The 23630-nt window shown below is 40.2% G+C and overlaps 1 protein-coding gene across 2 annotated transcripts in view; it reads left to right on the forward strand.

Annotated features, from left to right (window-relative positions):
• The window catches only part of march8 (membrane-associated ring finger (C3HC4) 8), a 92285-nt gene that overhangs the window by 8793 nt on the left and 59862 nt on the right, over positions 1-23630 (forward strand). For both annotated transcript variants that reach the window (XM_042224707.1, XM_042224705.1), the window contains exon 2: positions 18870-19070. In XM_042224707.1, the coding sequence (XP_042080641.1) occupies positions 18975-19070 (96 nt within the window). In that variant the 5' untranslated portion in view covers positions 18870-18974. The remainder of the gene's footprint in view (positions 1-18869; positions 19071-23630) is intronic.

Consider the following 23630-nt stretch of genomic DNA (forward strand, 5'->3'; position numbering starts at 1 on the left):
TGTCATTAGACCACACCCCTTCTCATTACAGAGATGCACATCACCTAATATGCTTAATTGGTAGTAGGCTTTCGAGCCTATACAGCTTGGAGTAAGACAGCATGCATGAAGAGGATGATGTGGACAAAATACTCATTTGCCTAATAATTCTGCACTCCCTGTATTTAAGAACTCCGACTGTGATGTAATGTCTCGGAAATGATGTGCGGAATTTTGGGTTTTCCTGTACAATTAACCTGACTGTAAACAGCACGGATATATCATCAGCTGCTTTTAATATCGAGGTGGAATGAGCCAGAGCCGTCATTTCATCATGAATATCAATGAGGTTTTCTCACTAATGACTTTTCAACTGTTTGCCGTTGCTGGTGGTGTTTGCATTGTATTTTTCATTAAGCGTATTCAGACTTACATCTCATTACATCCATGTTAGAGACGTTCTCCGGTTACAGCAGCAGAAATAATTCCAGCCCAAATCCCCTCCCTGCTTAAGAGCACCCCACATTTATTTGATCACGATAATTCAATCCTGACTGTGTTGCAGTTATTAATAGTGATTTAAATAATGAATTCAGCCTGCTATAGCTTGTATAAATGAGCTTTGCTAGATATTGTGAGACGTATTATGTTCAAATTAGGTGTTCAAGCAACAGAAGAGTTTATTAAACAAATAGAATTCAGCTGAACGAATGCAGATGTTGATACGGGCATGATCTGTGACATCGTTTAACCGTTTCTTGCAGCAATAAGCTTCTTTTTTCTTGACAAGCATAATGTGTTCTTAAGATGTTGTTTTGTCAGAGCTCAGCTGCTGATATTCCCAGGAATGTGCTTTTCGTAGCTTTGTTAACCACCCCAGAGGAGCTGTTATGGTTTTGTTGATAGTGTCACATGGGTCAAACTAAGAAGCCAAGGTTGGGTTATTTTGCAGCCCTGATTACCCCAATTACAGAAGGATGATGGGTGGATGGTGCAGGTTGTTTTGTCAAACTGTCCTGACATTTTCATTTGTTCTTTTTTTTTTTTTTTTTACTGAAATTGAAAACTAGGAAGATGAGCTTTGACTGCATGAGGACATGTTTTAAAAGGTTTTCTGATAAATAAGCCGTTCTCTATGTGTGGACGATGTCTCACTGCCACAAAAATGTATGATTTTCTTTCCTTTAAAAAAAAAAAAAGGTATCTAACCCAGCAGAAACAGTTTTTTACTTTTCAATGTTTCCAGATGTTCCTGTCTCCACACAAATAGTTGTGAAGTCTGTTTTGAAAAATGTGAAAAGGTGTTGTCTTTTAGTTTTTATCACATAGAATGACATTGAATTGTTTTTGCGAATTTGAATTTGCCAAACGATAACGTTTACGGGATAAAAGAAAAAAGGCTTCAAAGCAAAGGTTTGTTCAGCATAAAGTAACAAGTTTTTTCATTCGAAGTTTTTCTTGTTGTTGTTGTTTGTCTATTTTAAGGACTTTCATCCATTCTTCCTGCAAATTGCTTGTAGTTTTGTGACATTTTTGGCCTTCGTGCACGGACTGCTCTTTTGAAGTGTATTCAAAGGTTTTTCTATGATGATGATGATTAGGTTCAGGGCTGTGAGGGCGATGGCAAACCTTCAACACGAGCCTCTTGAGTTGGCCCATTTGCTGTTATAGTGTGCAGCTTGCTTTTATTTAATTGAGTAAATCTTTCCACTCACCAATAAAATGTTTCCCCGTGCCACTTGCTTCATAACAAACCCAAAACATGATTGATCCAACTAGTGCTTAACACATTCTCAGCCCTTTTCCTTTAAACGTCTTTCTTCTTCTTTTCCCTTTTTTTTTCACAGGACTTTGTATTTAAAATGCTTCAGGCATCTTTTGTTGGAACATTTGAAGATGCAGATCCATAATTGTCTGCTTTTGGGCAGCTACACTATATGGACAAATGTATTGGGCCATACCTCTGAATCTTTGAATTCAGCTGTTAGTGCAGGTGTATAAACTCTAGTACCTGTAGCCATTCGGTTTGCCTGGGCCGTTCCAAAAAGCAGAGTTCACTGTACTGTAATAGCATAATACTGCTGCAACAAATCAGCTCATTAAATTTCTTCTCTCCTAGGTAAGTTGTATTATTGCAAAATGAAAGCATTCAGGAACCACAACAAATCACCCACATTAAGTATCAGACCACATGAAGTTGGAGAGGGAGGTTGCTGAGGGCTGGGGTGCAAAGTGTCTCAGCGCTCTGCTCATTCAACAACAGCACAGCTCCAAACCTCCTCTCACATTAACATCAGCACAAAATCTACATGCTGGGAGCTTCATGGCAGGGTTTCATGGTTTAGCAGCTCCTCTAGGTGTAATATCTAGGTGGCCCAATGATGATACAGCCTGAGGAGTCTGATTATTTATAAAGCTTTAAAATTTCTTTGTTTTTCTTGGTAAAAGTTGGTACTCAAACTCCTTGCATGTTGCTCATTTCTTCTGTAAAATCTTCTTCTAGCAGCTTCTACTATTAGCTGCTATTACTAGCTGCTACCGCTACAGGGGCTGTAACAGCACCACAGTCTATCCTTAGCATCCCTCTCTTTTACACTCTGCTTGTCCTCCTTTTACCACATTTGAACCTTCTGTTGTCTTCCTCTTTTCCTCCTGCTTGGCAGCTCCATCTTCAGCATTCTTTCTCCAATAAATCCACTACTTATGTCCAAACCATCTCAGTCTGGTCTCTCTAACGGCGTCTCCAAACATCTCAACATGAGTTGTCCCTCTGACCTTTCTGGTCCCTCTCAATGAAAATCTGAGCATGCTCAACTCTGCAACTCCAGCTCAGCCTTCTGTCTTTTTTCTCAAAACCATACATCATAGCTGGTCTCACTAGCATCTTGAAAACCTAAAACAAAAATATCATAGGGAGCATGGTTAAAATGTTGACTTAAATGTTTTATCTTTTTGCTCTTAGGATATAAAATGAGTAACAGACAAACCTCAGAAAATCTTTTGGAAACCACCTTTTGTTTCCTTTTACTAAAAATAAAAAATAAAAAAATCCAACATTTCCGTTTTAAAGCAAGTCTTAAGATTAAGACAGATTCTTCTATAGCAGTTGCAGTATTAGGTTTTTCTAATTCAGATTCAGTGCGTGTGTTATATAGCAGAGCGACTTTTTTTTTTTTGCTGGTTAAATGCTGTATAACTGCTGGAGGCTTGTTCTCCAACTGTCCACCATGCAGTTATGAAGTCATTTAGCTTCTTTTTGCTGCTGCTAGCCACTGAGTCGACCTGCAGCCAGACCAGCAGCCTCTAAAGCTGCCTCTCAGTGTGTGATTTCCTGTGTCCACGCACTTACTACACACAGTGGTGAACCCCACATGCACTCGCATATTACACGTCTGCTGTTTCACGGAGCGTTGTGGTGGGCTGAAACTGCCTGCTGGTCCATAACTCCTCCACACAGTCGGGTTATTCTGCGAGGCAGCAGGAGGACAAACACTAGCCCGAGGGACAGAGTTGTCTGTGTGCCGAAGCACACGCTTACCAGTAAAAAGGCTTTGTTTACCGGTATGGCCAGAAAAGTGGTTAAAAGGAACATGCTTTCAGTTTCTACTCGGGTGGTGAGTTAGTTTTTCATTTCCTCATTCTTCACTGATGAGACCACTTTTCCCTGAATTGTGTTTTGAACATTAGTGGCTATAATACAAATAAATCTATTGCACAGGACGAGTCCAGGTCAGTGTGTTTCATATTGTGTGCACAATGTCAGTAGTGGATTTGCATAACCTTGAACGCACACACAAACAGCTACAGTTTCCCAGAGAAATGCAGACTGCATCCTGTTTGGCTGTCACAGCTGAGTATCCAGTGTTGTGTAATTTTTTATTTTTTTTTGTGAAATTCATCTTAGTGATATTGATTACTGTAAAACGGAGTAAAATCATCAACTGTTGAACTAAGTAAGAACAAGTGTCAGCTTCCCTCGAGTTATAGGCAGGCTTGAAAACATCATGTATGAGGATTTTGGAGCTTAATACGCTTGATATGAATGATATTCTAAAATTCCCACCTATGTTAGTAATTTTCCACTCTTAATTTAAAAGAACAATATGGAATACTGTCATTATTTTTGAGGAATTGCACTAGATGTTTATCCTGTAGTAAGGCCAGTGACGATAAAATGAAATTATATTTTAGTATTTTAAACCATGTTGCAGTACTTGTTTGCACAGCATGGATAAAATCTTGCATGATATTGCATTTTTGGGGGGAGTTATCTTAGTTTGTATTCATACCCATTGTGGATGTCATGGTATTCCTTACTGATAAATGAAATGTACTGAAGAATAATCCGTGTTTTCTCCTGTTGCACATGAGCTAACTACTCCTTTTTGACTGACGAGTGATTAAGGTGCCTGAATGAGAAATGAAATGGAGGAAAAACATTGAAAATAAGTGAGAAGGTCTCTAAGTTGTTGCAAAGCAATCAAAAAGTTTTTGTCATCTTTTTGTGAAAGTGACCTCGTGGTGGCTGCAGTGCACTTCACATGTGTCTGTTTCACTGTTCAAACAGACCATGTGGTCTTTGACAGGCAAACACGCAAGTAAAACCTTGTTAGCATGAATAAAAGCAATGAGTCACAATTTTTCTTTTCCGGTTTGGCCCATCGCAGGGAACATACAGCCTTCAGATTGCTGTTTTAAATAGACTTTCAGGAACTGGTTGGTTTAGATGTTTCTGACGGTCAAAAAGTTGAGTTTGGAAAGTACACTTCTCACCCTTAGCGGACCAGTTTCGAAACACGTGTTACTGAAAATTTTGGCTCTGTCTCTAAATAGAACAGAAGCTGCGTTAATATGATTAACAGCAACTGTGTTTGGCTACTATTTCCTGTCAAAATGGCTGCTTCAGAATAAGTCTAGTTATGTCTTGGCCACATGACCAATTATCCAATAGGAGTAGGGTTAGGGTGACGGCTGGGGTTGTGTTGTGGGTGTGAAGCTTTCAGAAGTTAGATTTGAGGTCAGATGAAAAGCTGTAAATAGCCACAGAATACAACAGCTAGCACAGCTGTCAGGGACCAAGCAGTAAAGCATAAAGGACACAGGTGTTTAATTCAAAAAAGGGGTTTTATTGACCCAAAAATATGAAAATAGATTTAACAAAGCCAAAACTTAAACAGGCAGGCCAATAAAAGAGGTCAACTAAATAGACTAAACTCAAGATAACAATTAACAAAATCTCAAACAAACATATGATAAACTGACCTGTTGAAACCAAATGACACACAAAACTAAATGACTGCCATATAACCAACTAATACAAAACAATTAAACAAACATGAAACACCCCCCAGGCAATGAAGCATGTGGTGCTATCCAATTAGGCTGTCAGTGGTACTTCAGCTCTCCCAGCCCTTTGCCACACCTTTTGCCAGACAGGAGGAGAAGCCAAACCCCAGGTAACTCAAACAAAGAAAGATGTAATATAACAAAACAAAACTTTGAACTTGCAGTATTAATATGTGTGCACGCCATATAAACATTGGAAGGTGTGATGGAAATATAAATATATTTAATAAAGAAACAATATTGAACAATAACCAGAATATATTAAAGTAGTGACTGTAAATTAAACTAAAGTGAATCAACTGGTGGTGTGGAGCTTACCATGTGTGGCATGCCATCACAACAGCAATAATGGTTAAATGCTCCAGTTACACTAACCGAAGTATTCAAACTGAGGCTCAGTAACACTATATATTTGTCCTCCATTTGACCATCCAGCTTATGATTAAATGTCCTGTGGACTGTTTTTTTTTTTTTTTTTAGTACTGTTATAGAAGATCCGAGTTCTGGTGTATGGAACCAGATTTGAGTATTTTATAGAAATAGCACATAGTGGCTGCAGACAACTCAGCCATTTAAAATGTAGTGGTGAGTGCAGTTGAGGAAGCGGATACTACCTCAGATACACAAGCATCATTTTTAATCAAATCTTTTTGCTTAAAAATAAAGTAATAACATAATGTGTGCTTATAGTTAGCCCTTCTTCTCGCTTCCTATTAATGATCTAAGCTGTTGCATATCCAAGTTTTATTTTGAAGCACCATTCTCAACATTTGGCGCTTCCAGCCTGCGACATGAACATTTTCTGCTTACAATGACAGGATATTCAACATGTTTGGGTATGCTTTTACAAAATAGGACATCTGATTACATGTGATTGCTTTGTTTACCCCCCCCCCCTTTTTTTTTGTTCTACAGGCTATTTGATTGATCTAATAGGCTCTTGATTTGCTTGTGCCTGCTCTGTTTGAAATGCATATATCCCTAACACAGCGGAGGGATTTATGTAACCCACAATGGCACTTCAGCACACAGAAATCCACAACATCAGCTGAAGAGCGTGATGCTTTACACACTGCAGTGTCTCCACATTTTTTTTGTCCGCATCTCATTAAAATTAACAGGCTTTCACTAAACTTTATTGAACAGCCTCATCACTAGTGGCCCCAAAGAGCACATCCAAATGAGGAAAGAAGGGACTCTGCATTGAATAGATCAGTAATTAACAACACATACTTGTTTGAAAAAAAAAAAGATTTTAGATAAGCGTTTATTTATCGTTACCAAGATAGAAAATCAGATATTTTTTTAAAGCCTTCTATCTGTTCATTGACATCTAGAAGCTGCACCTATCCGCTAACTATAACTCAATATCTGGGTATCACCTTTGGCTATGTTCCCAAAATGCAAATGGGAGTCTGTACTTGTGGTTTTGACTTTGCATCTGTAGCTGTACCTGTGTGCAGTTGTGCTAATAAGTCACTGAACTTGATCGCGGCGCTCTGACTGCACCCGCAGACGGGGTTCGATACGACTGTAAATTGGACATGTGCTGACAAGAAACTGCGTTTTTAAAATCTATCCTGTGTGAGGGTAATATTCAAATCTGCCTGCACACAGCAGTGATGGCTCTTGCTTCCTGTATTCTATGTTCTCCTTTCCCTTCATAGTATTTACTGTTGCAGAGAGATTACAGAAGCTGCATACTAGAGTCTGGTGTTTTGTGGAGTGTGGCTGTTTGCCTATCTTGGCAATTTCAGTTCCCATCTCCATACAGTAGATTTTTGATGATTGTGCTTTTCTCCCTGCGTTTACCCCACAGATATTTAAGTCTGCTTTTCCAGCTAAATCCTTATTCATTCCAATTGTACGATAAACTGGCTGGTAACTTTTCTTCCCCCTTATCACATCACACACCCACCAAAAAATTGAACAGCTTCTTGTCAAAAACTCTTATCAAGTTCCCTTTCAGTCAGCCGTGTTTCCTCTTTACTTACTGGCATTTAGTTTTTTGGTGCCTCGTCACAGCAGTTTATGAAGTCTCCATACAGAAGAAAATTGCTGCATTAAAAACAGCGATACTGCTGCGAAGCCCTCTGTCAGTGTCCCTGTTATTTATCTGAAAACTGAACCCTTTCAGATCACTTCCAAGCGAAACCTTTTACAAAACATAAATCACCTCTTGTTGGATTAAAAGGCATAAACACTTCAGCTTTGAGGGTTAGCCTGAGGTTTTAGAACAATAGACGATCACCGAAATTTCAGTTTGGCCTCTGGTCAAGGTAGCTGTGGGAGTAAACATTTATTAACTGCAGGCTGAAACTGATAATCTGCTCCTGGCAATGTCAGAGCTGCATAAAAATGTACGCCCTTCTATCTGAATATTGTGGTCGTTGCACAATGTTTATAAAAAGATGGGACCAGAGATTTCTTCATATTTTCGTTCTGAATTTAGTTGCTTTTTTTTTGTTGCGCTGCTTACAGACAGAGAAGTATATTTTTAAACACAACAGAATAAACACTTTAAGATGCTGCTTTCCAGTTGGGGTCCAAATGCCACAGTGACAGAGGCCTGCTTGCTTTCATGTCAAGACTTGGGTAAAGAGATTGAAACAGCTCTCAGTGGTTAGTGCTAGAAATAGCTAGCCTGTCTGTCTGTGTAAATAATAAAACAAACAAACCAAAAAAAAGAAGAAATCCTGTCACCTGTCAGCCCGTCATACTAATTATTATGGTATGCAGTGTCTTCTCTTTTTTTAAACTTGTTCCTTATGCTTTGATCCTTGTACAACTATTAGCATGACATTAAAAAAAAAATTCCCACAAATTTCTGCTGGTTGCCCGGCAGACTCATTGTGACACCAACACCTCAGGAAGTTGCTGTGAACAATTGCTCTGAAGGAGTGGGAGGAACCATCCTCCAAGTCCTCAAAGTGCCTGACGCCTAACGAGCTGCCACAGCTTATTAAACTTTAGTCTGAGTCTTTGAAAGCAATGCTAGATCCCAAGAGGTTCTCTGTGTAGTCCTGGGGAAAAACAAATGTGCTTTTCAGAAGTTATGACACAAAGAAGCGTCACCTAATTCCGGAGTTTTCATAAAGGATAAGTGTAAATCATGAGGAAATAGCCTTAGCTAAGGTGCCGTGCTCCGCCCTGAATGGCCTTTTCAATGACATAAAAGTTAATAACACAACAGGTGGCGCAAGTAGCTATACAAGAAATGCGCAATAGAAAAAAAATACGGGGTTCTGTGGAAATTATAGTGCTAAGTATTGAGTAACTAATTTCTTCATATTTTGCTTCCGAGGAGCCACACTTGCTTGTAATTGTGTAAAGTGGTCTTGAGCAATAGCTTTCCCGGCTTTCAAAGGTTTTCTTTGGACATTGGCTGCTTTTTCATTCATTTTTAGCCCATTTGCAGAGAAAACATTTTCAGGGAAAAGTTGTTTTGTTGTTGTTTTTTTTAAATAAATCATTCAGGCATGAAAAGGGCACCCCAACCCAAGGGATGAGTCAGTGTTGTATCTACACATAATTGGAAAGAACCAACTTTAAATAGTGTTGTTTCTAGCAGTCTGCCACAAAAACACATTTACACTGAAAGTCATGTCCTTAAGAAACAGGAACAAAACAAACAAACACAGGAAACTGGGAGAAAAAAGCTGAGGTATGTGGAATTATACAAGAGCTTGGCTAAAAATGGATCTTGTGGAGTGGTGAATCCAAATTTGAGACTTTTGTTGAAATCATCATCAATATGTACAGAGGAGTTCAGGAAAAGGGGCACAACAGGGATCTGTGGTTTGGTGGAATTCTAAAAATTTGATTTTGATCCACCATGAAATACTATCTGGGAATCATCTGATTGCCAATGGTTTCATTTTTCAGCATGACAATGATCCCAAATGCACTGCTAATGCAATAAAAGCATACCTGGATGGAAAAAAAAAAAACACAAAATGGGACACTGTCAGTCTTGGATCGGGCCCCAGAGCTAGAATCTCAGCATCAATTTAGCAGAAAATAAACAAAAAGCAGCAAACTTCCAAAAAAGAGATTTAAATGTTCTTTAAGAAGCCTGGAGAATTAATTCAGAAGACTACTTGAAGAAATTACAAGACAGTTCAGGCTATGTTTGAAGGTCATGTAAAATACTGACTTTCTAGCTCTCTGGAGTCATATATTGTATTTCAATGTAAGTTATTTACCTGTAAATACACCAGCGCATTTCCCATTTCCCTAGAAATCTAGAGAAATGAGGGGTAACTGAAGACTACTATAATTATCATCAGTGTGTAAAATAAGATTTTTATGTAAAAATATGAATTTTGCTGCAGGATGAGTCATTTCATCCCAGTTTCACTTGAAACAGAATTTCCCTGTACTCAGGGCAGAGAGCACTGCATCTATTCTGGTAATGGTGGTGAGAGAAAAAAAATGTATACTGTGAATTAACACATCCTCTGTCCTGCATTTAATCGTTAAGCTGAGGGGGGGTTTCAGAAGGTCTTTATGAGTATGCACGCTTCTATTTATGTCGTAATTTTTGTTTCTCTCGGTCTATCTGCTCTGGCATCGCATGAGTCACGCCTTCCCGTCACAAGAAGAGAGTCAAGGTCATTTTACTAAATGTGGGTGAAGTTTTTTTGTGTTTATAGATGCATTAAACAAGGAAGGCACTAACTCGTGCATTTTTCTAGTCAACATGCCTGCTTATCCCAGATGTCAAAAGAGCTCGTTCCTCCTTCTACACAATTAATCACCTCCAAACTGGGACTCATTTGCATATAATAAAACGGGACAGCTAACAGACATTAGGGATACAATGAACTTTAATCAAAAACATCTATATTATTAATCTTGCTTTTAGGATAAATAGCAATTTGGTAGTCAGAAAAGAGAGTGAAATATAAGCCACGGTTGTGCAAATGATGCAGCTACAGCTGAAATGACAATAGGCTACAAACATTATGGTAATTTATTCCCAGTACTTTATGAAAAAGTAATCAGCAGTCTTGGAGCTCGGTGCGGCACATCCTTGTGTGTTTGTGTTTTTGTGTGTGTGTGTGCTGTCTGTGGCTGTTAAATTATCCAACAGTTTAAGTTTGACAGCTAAATTTGTTTAACGTTTTATTCAAAGCTATGAAAAACAGCAGTGCCTATTTGTGCAAGTGTACGAGGCCTTATCAGAAGAGTCCATCAGGTCTAACTGATGCTCTGTTAATCTGAGCGGAGACTGGAGAGTCTCTGATTTCTGGCAGGGCATCAAGTCTAGTTGTCGCTGCCAACACAGCTATAGCATCTGCGCCATGGTAAAATTGTGCCCGCCTTCTCTCCCCTGACTTGTATCTTTTAGTGGAGCCACCAGTACAACATGCAACCATATTTGTAGCCTTTCCCTTTTTTTCCTTTCCTCTCGTGAAAGAATTCAGTGACAGTCGCACATCCCCCAGAGGGAGAAATTGCATTTCCAAGCGTCATACTGTACCTGCCAAATGAACACTGAATACATTTCTATGAGACAAAAAAAAAAAAAAAAAATTCTGAGAGCTGTATGGAGCATCTTAATGAGACACACCATGCAGTTGGGAGCTTACTGTGGCTACTACAGTCACATTTGAGCATTTTAAATATTATCACTCATTAAAATGCAGAACAGTCTCTTCATTAGGATGCAACATATGGCTGAAATTCTTCCACGTCCAACATCTTTCAGACTCTGTATCTATCTGATATGCTCTGTTGGTATCTGCCCTAACCCACTAATCCTTTGGGAAGACACCTCTTTAAATTTAGACTATAGCTATACTACAGTGATGTTTGGATTGATTGATACACAGCTGAGTTTTTCTGCCTGGTTGCACATCAGAACTGAAGAACGCGCTCTCGACCATATCTCGGGTCTGATCTGACAGCAGGGACACAGAGGAGCCCCTTGGCAAACGGAGTAACAGCAGAGCTCATCTGAGCAGAACGAAGAGCAGGGCTGTGATTTACCTGGCTCAGGAGCAGAGAGGGCCAGAGATGGTGAGAAGGGCTGAGTTGTTTTTCAAATAAATAGACTTCATTGGGTAATAGGAGCTAATATTTTGATGGCTTTGTCTCTGGGTGGATCCTCTGTGGCCAGGAGTCTTATCTACCGGGGGGCAGTTTTGCCATCTCGGAAATATCAAGATGTGTTGTGACACATGCAAAAACAGAATATCCTGAATTTTACTCTTTTTAAATTCCCTCTGAAATTTAAGAGTAAACTTTGTTTGAAGTTTGTTTTGTTTTCCTTCATAATCTGAAAGAATATTAAGAGTAGAAGTGATTACATGGAAAATAAAGTCCCTCCAAAACAGACACGCTAGAGATTGCTTGCCCGTAACACCACAATGACTTCCTGTTCAAATAATTGGTACAGAAAATTATGAGAAAATGACCTGCTCCTTTGATATGTGACAGCAGCAATAGTGTTTTAAAGTAAGTCTCAGTAAAATATGATTATTGTTTTGTAAAATATGGTCACAATCAGGCATTGTTAGATACACTACAAAGTAGGACGTGATGATTCACTAGTCGTCACAGTGCCTCTTACTCATCAGGTTCAGTTTTAATGCACCGAGCTTTCACAGAGGATTTGAGGTCTTCTGTTATTAAACCACCCTACTTGGACTTTTACACTCTGTGTGTGGCACTATGCCTCAATTCTTTCATCACAGGCTAGATTTTGAAAATTTGAATACAGGCCTCAAAGAAGAGATGTTTTTTCTAGTTTTTCTGCATTTTTGCCAGTGAAAGAAAATAAATTAATTAAAGGAACTTAATAGATCAGCATCAGCCACTGACGTCTGAACAATTTTATTTGTCATGGATGCAGTATTTTTTATTTTATTGTTTTGTACCATGGCACGCAGCATATGTCCATACAGTAGTCAGATTTGTCCCATAGTTTTGTAAGCATGCCTGGATTCAGTGCAGGCACTGCTACTGTTATTCTACCTACCAGCAGCCACGTGAAACTCACGAATCCCCTCTGTCTGGTTACAGGCTGTGGGATTAAAGCCTTCTAAAATCAAATTTAAATACACTCTGTTTTTCCTACATATTGGTTTTATGAATGGCTGGTGTTTGCTTGAAAACTGCCCTCACACAGAAATGTGTTTTGAATTTTTTTTACTGACATTATGTAACCATTTAGAAGTGCATTATAAGAAACTATTGTCCCCCTTAGAGATTAAGCTGACCCTTGAGGCTGCTGCCATAGCAACAGGTTAACTTTGAATTGAAACCATAGGAGGTCTGAGATTGGTTGGAAAGTTGCTAGCATTTTAATGGTGTTACAGTGAACTCTTTGACTAGTAGCCAGCCTGGAGGACACACACACACACACACACAACAGGAAATGGCATGATGTGACATCACATCCAAAGGACTTTATGACAGCTTGATTGACAGAATCAGTTTAGCTTTATTAATCCTAAAATATTCACACTTAGAGCTCTGAACTGAATGTTTAGACATTGTTATATCGCAAACGTGTTTTCCCAGCTGTCTTTCCAACACATCTCTCGCCCCATTAGTGCAACCTCTCTGTCCAACAAAGACCTTAGGTTTGAAACACAATGCCAATTAAAAGCAAAGAGTGCTGTTGGGCTTACTGCAGTTGTTATTTTTGGGATGTATAGTAATGAGCTCGCTGGTGCAGCAGCACTATGTGTTGTGGAGACAGCGGCGAACATTGGTGTTGGGTCATCGGACTGCGCCTCGGAAACATTTGAGCGAGTGACACGGACCATCCTGATTTATCTCATTCCTCCTTCTTGTTTACTTCACATCATAGTTCACAAAATGGCTTTTTTTAAATTAAAGCAAACCTTCGTGGATGAGCTACAGCGTGAGCTTTAATGATTCTTCCCTGTGATAATTCCCTACAGGCTTTACTTGGTCCCTGACCCACACTCATTTACTGCAACTCATTAGCCTCATGCACACAGGTGCAATATGACTCTAAGGGCTTTATGCCCATCAAAGTGACCTTTGATTCTTCGCTCACACTAGGGAATAAATTATTTACTGTTTTTTGCATCCGAGTCCGTTGTCTTTAATGTAATCAAGATTGATGGTAGGGAAGGGGAAAGGACTCAAGAGCTGAAGTTTGGTTAATAAAACCTTTAACATTTAACAACTGCGGTAGCGTAGCAGCTCTGTAAAAAATGCCATCAGTTGAAGAAATTACGTCCACGTAGACTCGGCGGCTGAAAAACCACCCTGACATCTAAATATGGTTAAGGACACACGGCTTTCTGCAATAGCTTGGTAAATGGTGCACTGAATTGTCGAATATAAATGCACGTTGTTTTGTTTTCTTCTTCTTCTGGGAGACTCGGCTGCGCTTTTGTGTTTCACAACAAAACAGAGTCTTTTATTTTCAGTGGTATGTGAATCAGCAGTTCGCGACAAAGATGAACATCTTTGTATGGCGCCGTTTCTTCTCTGCACCCCACTCCCCTCCCCTCCCCTCCCCCGTTGTGGTATTGAGTTGACCTTGCTACTGTATAAACGCACCACAATGAGCAACCTCTGCAGGGTTGTGTAGAGATGGATGTTACATAAAAGGAAAAACTGGGACAAACTTACAGAAGAGCTTCAGCGTTCCTTGGCATAGTTTCTCAAAGTTTTTGAAACTCTGCTGTTGTGTATTGATGATGGTGAGAGTGGGCGGGCTGCTGTCTAAAGCAAACCCAGACTAGCCCTTTAGGGTTCTGCTCAACCAATTGGTAGAGCACATTTTCAGGCCCTATATCTAACTGAGGCTTTCACTGAACTAGACCTACCTTATTGAGTCTTTTCTACCAATTGGTTTACATCCGTAATGCCCAAAAAAATCCACCAGAAGGCACTGTGAATGTAAACGATTAGCTCTTCTTATCCCTCTCCCAAACAGGAAGTCAGAAACAAAAAACCATCCAACATATTTTGAGTGTTTTTGATTAAACTAAGGTAGGAAGATATAATTTTTTGATATATGATAGTGTTAGAGGACTTACTAAACAGATTTATGTCACGTGACAACACTAAAAAAGTGACTTAAATGTTTAATAATTTAAAGTGGTCAACCAAACGGTTGATTTGTCACTTTGGTGCTAATGCTAGCATAACCTAAATATTTTTAAAATTGATTATTTGCCATAAAATCAGACCACTAGACCCATTTTGTTTATCCATTGCTGTTGATGAATCACATTAAGTGTTAGCACAGCAAGAATATGCTGAAACAATTTCCTCAGTAAGTCATTTTTGTAACTTTCTGAGTTAATATTAGTAAATATTTTAAAAATCAAGAATAACACGTGGAAATCACAATTGATTACCTTTTAATCAAATTACAGTAGCTGGTAAATGAATATTACTAAGTTGTTAAAATTATAATTTCATGTTTAACAAGTACTATATGGATGCTAAACAATTATATGGCTAAAAAGCACATGGTCCTGTGGCATGATACCATCCACCTTCAACCACAGTGTGTTTGAGGTCATGGTTTCATATGAAGCCAACATGGCTGGCACTCTCCACCAGATGAGTCGGGTTTTAAATTGTTCGGCCAAGTTCATCTGGCATCATCCATGACTTGCTGCTGTATCAAGGGGGATCTACATTCTTCAATGCTCCCCTCAGTGAAAAGGAACAGAAGCTACCGCTAAGGGGCCAAAGTTGTAAAAAACAGTATGCAAACCCATAAAAGAACCTCAGCTCTTCACAAGTTTCAGCATGGGCCAGAACTTGCACACCTCCTTGGGTGTCAGGTGCATTGGTACTGTATGACCAAACTGCACTGGTGGAGCTTCCCTGATGGCAGACAAAGACCTGATGAAGAAGGGCCATGGAGCCTTTGATTACAGGTCTGATGAAGCTCTGATTGCAATAAAATCGTTTGACACCAAATGTGTCAACCTAAACAATGCCTGTGGGTTCATGCTTCTTTCATCGGTCAAACGGTGGAGCAAAGAGTCCAATGCAAAGATCACCATTCCATGCCAATCACTCATCCTGTATATAATTAGCATATGGGAGGAATTAAGCTTTCTGATATTATATTACACCTGTATAAGACAAGTTATAAGTTACAAGTTAAGGAGATGGCATATTCCACTGTTCGGATACATCCTTGACTTGAATACCTGGTCTACAAGAGGGACTGTGCCCTACTGGACCAGAAACCGATGACTCTCAAAAGGATTCCACCTGGTTGTGTCTGAACCAAGTTAACAAGCCAGCATCTAGAGTTGGACAACCATGATTCAGCTCTCCAAGACCACAGAATAAATGCTACACCCTAAGACCCCCACGACCAAAAACCACAAGCAGATGTGCTTGATTTCCACTGTTTTTATTTTCTTTTATTTTTTTAAACGAAAAATGATTTTGCACAGTAGCATTCAATCAGACGTGGCCTGAATATGAATATTTTTCTCATTTGCAGATTAAAAAAATATGTATTTTGTTGTTTGATATAAAAGTTTCCTTTGATGGAATGAAAACCAGCAATGATCACTGGTATGCTACTAGAAATAAACTGTATCCAATGCCCTGAATAGTTTTTGTCATTAATTTGATTATAATTTGGCCCTTTATTTGATTTTCTTTCGACTGTATTATCTACTGTACTTGTATTTGCGTTTCATACTTTTACCATGAAGTGACAGCTCAACCATTTGGTAGAGATCAATATTTTAAAAACTACAGGGTCTATTGAAAAACAAAATTGATTGTGGTTATTACTCACCCAAGTCAATAAGAAATGCAAACAAAAAATGTTTCCATTGCTTTTTTCTTGGTGTGGACCTCAAAGAGTTAGCTAAGTATTCAGCTGGGTTCAGGTCCTAATAATCATGAGAGTGTAATCGCCTAATCGCTCAGGGCCTCTTTGTGCCATTGGTGAAATATCTGCATTTGTTGTTACTTCACTGATTTCAAAAACAGACGGGCCAAAATGTATATTTAACCCAACAGAAATGTTAAAAATAAACAGTTTATTATGCACCATTATGAAGCTGTAAACAAATTTAAGGCTGTATTATTTAAGCGTTTGGTAATGTGCATAATTTGCAAACAGTTGCACTGATCATTAGGAACAGCCTTGGATGTTTTAAACGAAAGGAGGTTTCCACTGATACAGTTATTGTTTTCAGTGCCTCTGCTTATAAAAATCAATGTATTTATGTATTTTTTCTAGAGCATCTGCAAGGATAAACAATTACACAAGTGATTACGTGTGGAGAAAGAAGGAGTATCTCATAATCCTGTCGCAGCACGTTTCCCACAGTAATGACGGCATCAGTGATTCTGAGATTCTAAATATGGTGCAAGATGATCATCTTCGATATAAACCGCCTACATAAGAGGGGAGAAGAAGCAATGAATATGCATGTATTCTCTGCATGTTGAATTAGTGTGCATTGCTATTTTCTGGTAATTTGGTGTATTAACCATTACTGCCTGCATGTTTAAATCAAAATGCTGTGTTATAGCAAGAGGAAAGCAGACATGATGCACACGTTATTGCCATATCAGTGCTGTGTGATATTCATCTATGATGTTATAACAGTCTAAAGGCAAAGAGTGGCTACACTCTGGACCGATTGTGCATTAGGGTGTTCATCCTGGTTTGTGATACTTCTGCACTCTCTACTGCATCCCTGATTCTCCCACTGGGTCTGAGACAAGCCTGCAGTTTGTTTGTTAGTTCACTTAAGAGTAGGTTTTTGTTGTTTTTTTGTTGTTTTTGGGTGCCGAGGTGCTTTCTGCTGCCTCTTTATTACACCGCCCTCCCCCACACTGTGTACTGACATCAAGCTGAGACTGCCAGCTGTTGCACAAGAAGCTGATGCGTCTGCTGATGGTGCGTAATCACCTCTCCATCTTGTTGAGTACTTATCAGATACAGTGCGGTGATGAGCTGAAGTGACAGCTCTGGCTGCGATGGTCTGATCGTCTCCTCAGTGAGACTGTGTGGCATTCTCAGTCCGAAGCCCTGAATGAGTGCCGCCACCAACCGCCCCGCTTTTCCCCCTCCTGCACTGGTTTCTGATTACTGCCATTTTACTGACCTCCCATCTGTCCCGCTTGCTTTTTGGTGTCTTAATCCAGTCATTTTCATACTGTGGAGCTTGAGGGTTTGTTTGGCAGGCTGGGCTGCGTGCAAACACACACACAGTCACATATACAGCCTAGTGGTGAGAAGGAGCTACAGCTTAATTGCTGTCAGCGGGAGTACAGATGGCTGCATTAACTGAAGTTAATACGACCCGTGTGTAAAACCTCTTGTGTAACTCCACAGGACAGTCCCACGCTGCTGCCGCTGCTGCTTTCATGACTCTGACTCAATCAGATTGAAAGAGAAACCGACTCGCCACCAGTCACTGCTGCAGAAAGTCTGAATCCAGGTTTCTGGAAAAACAAAAGTGAATTCATGCACGCCCCCGCAGTGATATGGTTTACACTTTGGAAATCACCCCTGTGGTAATATATCTCACTCAGCGCTCGTGCTGTTCAGAGACGGCTCTCTTTTGGAAAGTCGTAGCTGACTGTGCTTTTGGGAGTCTGAAGGTCCTTTAACACTGTACTCCGGGTCAGAAGGGCAGAGGTGATTATGGGGAATGCTTTCGTTTTGTTCTGATTTAAAATCGTAAACTAGTAAAATAAGTTTGATAATAAAACACCAAATACAGCAACATAGATGTCTTTAAAATACACAGATGCCTCATAATAATCACTAAGAATACACTTATGCATACTCAGTTTTGCACATAAATGCAGCATAAATCTACAAAACAAAACCCAAGTCTAAATTTTATGATCAACACATCATCAGCACTTAGTATTTTAGGTTTTCTCAGGTCTCAGCTAACAATAGGGTCTCCACACGGGCCTTTTATCTGCTTGCAACTCAGCGGTGCTCAAATGTGATTGGTGCCTACAACCAAGATTCTTACAGTTGACTAAACTAAACTGAAACATGCAAAAGTCAAAGTAAAATGGGAAAAAAGCTAATTAGAAAATACAAAACTATCATAAACGACTACTTCAACGACTACTTTAACTAAACTAAACCAACAGAGAGCCTCCCGTGTCAAATATCTGCCAGCAAATGCTGCACATTCATATGCAGATATCTGTTGTATAGACATCCTTTTTTTCCTTCCTTCTTCCCTTACATCATATGTAACTGAAGCCACATTACCATAAATAAAAAGAGCTAGGTATATTTACACATGAATAGCCAGACTCTAGAGGTTGGCTCTCTAATGCGAAGACTCACACTCGTCAGCATTTGAATTTAATCAACTTAGACTTAAAAAAAACCTGAAGAATCCCTAAAGAAGTCAATCGAGTAATGAGCAAACCAGGTGAAAACACACTTGAGTGTTTAAAATGCAGCTGTACCACTTCAGGGCTGTCATTTCTTGCTTCTTACTCCACATTTGCATTTCATCTCTCCAGCTGCTCCGACAGAAAACGATGCTCATGTTTAATTTTGATGTAATGTGTGTCCTCCGCAGGGGCGGTGCTGGCAAGGTCTCGTAGTTCAAACCAACATGCCCTTTGCTCTGGCAGCGGGACAGGAAGTGTGTGTGTGAGCGTCCCCCCCGGTTGGCTCTGCTGGGATGAACATGCCATTGCACCAAATGTCTGTCATCCCCCGTGATGTCACCTCGTCGCGGGTGTCGGGCAGCGGGAAAGCTAAAGACAAGGACAAGCAGGTATGTGAAGAGTTTATGGGATAAACCGGGTCATAAATATGAGGGGCAGGGACACAGCTGACAGATATGGGACGGTTGTTATCTGTAGTTTTTGTTCCCTGGACGAATGGATTTGCAGAAAGATCTAATTCAAAACACCTTTGATATTTGCTGCCCAAAATCTGGACAAGTCCCTAACAAGGCCTGTAAGTGGGGGGGGGGCGGGGAATGAATTGTTCAGAGAAGAGGCCAAACTTTCCTTTTGATTTATATCAGGAGACAAAACTCTAATCTTTAGAGTATGAGTTCGTCAGCAGGGGTGCCCAATCCCGGTCCTCGAGAGCTACCGTCCTGCAGCTTTTAGATGCATCCCTACTCCAACACAGCTGAATCAAATGGTTTGATTACCTCTTCAGCATGCCATCGTGTTTGGCAAAGGCCTGATAACAAGCCATTCATTTGATTCAACTGTGTTGGAGTAGGGATGCATCTAAAAGCTGCAGGATAGTAGCTCTCGAGGACTGGGATTGGGCAGCCCTGGTCTGGAGTGATGGAGGAAGTAACGGTGCTGTTTGTTTTCAGTTTCCCGTTGACAGTCACATCTCCCCCCCCATGTTACAAACCCAAGCCTAGCCCTTAAATTTTTATGACTCAAACCATTTTCTCAAAACTTTGTTACATATCACCAAACCTCAGCATCGGCACTGTCGTCATAAACGTCTTGATGTGCAGTGCTGTTTCGTAGGTTCATCACTCCTAACCTAACAGCCTCTGAGAGCCACACATCTCTTCAAAAAGTCTGCTTTTTGTTTTTTTGCACTGTGGGGAAAAAAATAGTTCCCTCACATTTTCCCAGAGCAAACAAAGCCTCGGTTATATTGTTGCAGCTTTTGTTTTGTAGTCGTTCCCAAAGCCTGAGTCGAGTGTTTCTGTTTAATGCCACTTTAAGTTATACTGTATTTACTGTCACTCAAACACCCACAGGAAGAAAATTCTCCAGATGGCTTAAAACGTAATTATTCTAACCTCTTTTCCTTTTTTCCCCCATTTTTACTGCGTCATTGCTTCAAACTGGGCTCGACAGGGTGGAAATGTTGTAAAACAACTTAGTGAAATGCCTCGGAGGAAGATTGGCAGAAATGTCAGCTTGAGCCCAGACAAAAGCAAAACGGTTTTAATTCTGTGTGACGAGAGCAGAAGATAAAATGTGCGAAGGTGGGAAGTAGAGAACGTTATCCCAGGTGTCCTGTCAGAGAACAATCAGAAAGTTAATTTTTTTTTGTTAATGGCGGGGCAGCAATCTAAGCACAGAAACGTAAATCCTTCATTACATTTCCCTCGCAAACAAATTATTTCTGCTGCCTGTGGGTTGAACTGAGATTTGTCATCTGATGTCAAGGCACGGGCTGCTTTTTTCCATTTGTGCCTGAAACCACCTTTAGGCCATCCGGTTTTGCAGTTTAAGGTGCTGCAGCACATGCAGGATTTATTCTTTTATTCTTTGTGTTTGCAAATTGTTCGCCGTTTGTTTTTTTTGCAAAATAATTGAGTCGAATCACCAACTCGGAACACTTTTATCTTTTTATATTTTGCTGCCTTTAATCTGAATTTTTAATAGTCAAGGAGATTTTAACCACAAATTTCTAATCTGAAAACGCAAAGATTTGTGAAAATATGAGCTTCAGAGACGACGATTAGTGTCTGCCTGATTTTAAGGTTCTGACTAAATATTAGTCTTTGTGCTTTTTGAAGCATCGGGGTTCTTTTTAAATTAGGCTTTTCATCGTGTTTATTAGTAATAAAAAAGAAAACCAGCAGTACAGCTGTGGCCACATTCAGTCTTGCACGGACTTTATCTTTCTTCTGCTACTTTCTCTCCGCGTACTTCAGCATTTATCAAACAGCACACTGAAGTGCTCTCAGCACGAGAACAAAGCGAGGCGCTACGACGATATGTGGGTGACCCTTTCTTTCTCCTCACCCTCTTTTAGAGCTTCACCAACTGCAGCAGCGCAGGTGTTCCCAACAGGTTTCCTGTATTTTTTCCCTGCATGCACACACATATTACTGACTGATCCAGTGATGCGCCCGGTCTGTATTGGTTATGAAACTTAAGAGTCATTGCAGAAGTGAAAGTGAACTGAAATTAACTGAGACTATTTGACATCATCCTGTTGTTTAGGCAGGAAACGTGTTTTGGAGCTTGGAAACCTTTTTTGCAGGATCCATGTGAAACAGGATTGAAGGGTTTAAATCTGAGAGCAGTTGTAGGAAGGTTGCTTCAGTCTGTTGGGAATAAAAGTGAAACCTTAAGCTTTATGCTGTCTGGGTGGCGGAGTTTGGTTTCCCTACCGCAATGTTTGCTAACAGTGTAAAGGTCCAAGCTTTGTCTCTGCTTAGCCTCTCACTCTGTTTCTCTCTATCAGTCTCTGAGTGTCTGTGTCCTGCTGGCTGAGCTTCCTTGTCTTTCTTTCTTTTCTTTTCTTTTTTTACCCCCTTGAGGAATAACTGGATAAACAGTAACGATTCCAGTCCTCCCCATGGAGCCATCAGCAGAGAGGAAAAAGGAGAAAATGAGTGTAGGACAAGAGAAAAGGGGGGAAACAGCAAGCGTTTACTGTGAATGCTGATGAGCTTGAGGGTCCTGGAGGTGTGTGCGTGTGCCCGGACTTTAGTCACAGAGCGCAGACCCATCTGGCCCTCTCAGACAACACAACTGGTCTTTTAGCGCCTCGAGGAAAAAGAAAACGCACAACTTTCCTCTGCTTAGGATTCAGAGTTAGTCAGCTGCTCCTTCGGAGAGCAACACATCTTGTAACTGTTGCTGGCCCCTCTTCGGCCTCGTTCCTCCAGCTCCGCTCAAGCTCGTCTTCTTCGAAATTCTCTTTGGCGGTGTGCTCGCGGGCGCTTTGTCTACGCGCTCGAGTCCTTCACTTGAGAATTCATGTTTGGGAAGATAATTTGAGGTTTAAAAATATTTTAATAAGAGCATCAAACGACTTACGGAAGTTTTATTACTTGGAGGGGTGGGTGAAAGAAAGTTCTCAGCCTTTGCAAAAAAACGGTCAGATTTGTTTGAGTCTGGGGTTTTTGATAAGCTCTGCAGCAAATGGATTATTCATGAGATGACAATAAAGTAAAGCTCTGGAATATGTTGCCAGGTAAGGATGGAGGAAAGCAAACCAACTCGGCTATTTGTGATGTGGGGAATGTATACTTAGCTATCTGTGTTTGCTTGCTAATTATCGTGGCTCCATCTGCAGGGTGACTTGCTGCCTGTTTATATTGTATAGTAAATCACAACATCATGCCGCATGAACAGAGAAGGAAAGCCTCAGAAGGTGCAGCTGTGTCTCTAATTGTCATACTTGATAATAATGCAGACATATGGGATCTCAATAACACTAGTATTATATTCAGTGGCTTCTGTGACTGTGCATACACCGAACACTGTGATACCCGATACCTGCCCTTTTTGATGCCGCATTTATTTTTTATGAAAGCACAGAGAGCGCTGGAGGCTTTTTCCTTCAATAAGTGTGTGCCGGAGTCAAGGACAGAGGGGACTGTTTCTCCTCTGATGTTTGGCGGTTTGATAACAGCTGCCGCCGTGGCGCTCCTGGGCACTGATGGAGCATTGTTGGGCTTTGTAGACCAAGATCAAACACTGACCACCGCGGCAAAAACTTAACAAAGCCTATGGGATAGATTGGGACCATTTAATGTGTCTGTCTTTGCTGTCATAATGAAGCAGTTGTTGTTGTTGTTGTTGTTGTTGTTGTTGTTGTTGTTGTAGCAGAAATTGGTTTTGTTCCTCAGGTTTAATGCCGTTTGTCCGCTGGTTCGTACATTATTTTGGATGTGTTCCACAGTATTTTAAATAAAGAAAAAAGATCACTAACATGACAAAAATGCAGCACATCCCTACATTTATCACACTTTCATGTGCAGATTTGATGCCACAGAGAATGATAGGAGCAACTTGTCTTATTTAAATATCTAAAACTGAGTTTCTGTATATCTCTTTGCTAATGAAGTGTGTGTGTGTGTGGGGGGGGTATCGTGGCACGATCTAAAGGCTTCTTTAAAGACTTCAAGGGAAAAAAAGGTTGAGGGTGTGTTTCAGTCTGGCAGGGGATTTAAATCATTTCACTCTAAGGAAAATTATCTACAAGTGGTGTTGATTTCTGCCATCTGCCAGTTTGTTTGGGGCTTGCCTCTAGAGCGAAAATGTTAGTGTCAAGATGCTTATATCAACAGTCAGATAGATGCGGGTCAAATGTAATGCTTACATTTTCAAAAAGAGCAGAGCAAATAGACAGACATCTGTCCATCTGCTGATGAACACATAATGGCTTTTTAATGCATGTATGCTGGTCTTGTGCAGAACCCGTATACGAGTCTGTGGCTACTCTTCTTGCACTATTGTTAGTCCATCAGTCAGCCACCGCGAAAAGCAAACCTACAAAGAGCTGAAGTGAAACAAAGTGTCCAATACAGACAGTGTCTGCTTTTCATTATAACCCTACTTTTGGTTTGTGGTGCTTCCTCCATTTGCGGTGACCTACAGTATACAGGGGG

Source organism: Haplochromis burtoni, unplaced genomic scaffold (assembly GCF_018398535.1).
Source record: "Haplochromis burtoni strain Fernald_Lab_line unplaced genomic scaffold, NCSU_Asbu1 Contig_7, whole genome shotgun sequence".
Classification (NCBI taxonomy): domain Eukaryota; kingdom Metazoa; phylum Chordata; class Actinopteri; order Cichliformes; family Cichlidae; genus Haplochromis; species Haplochromis burtoni.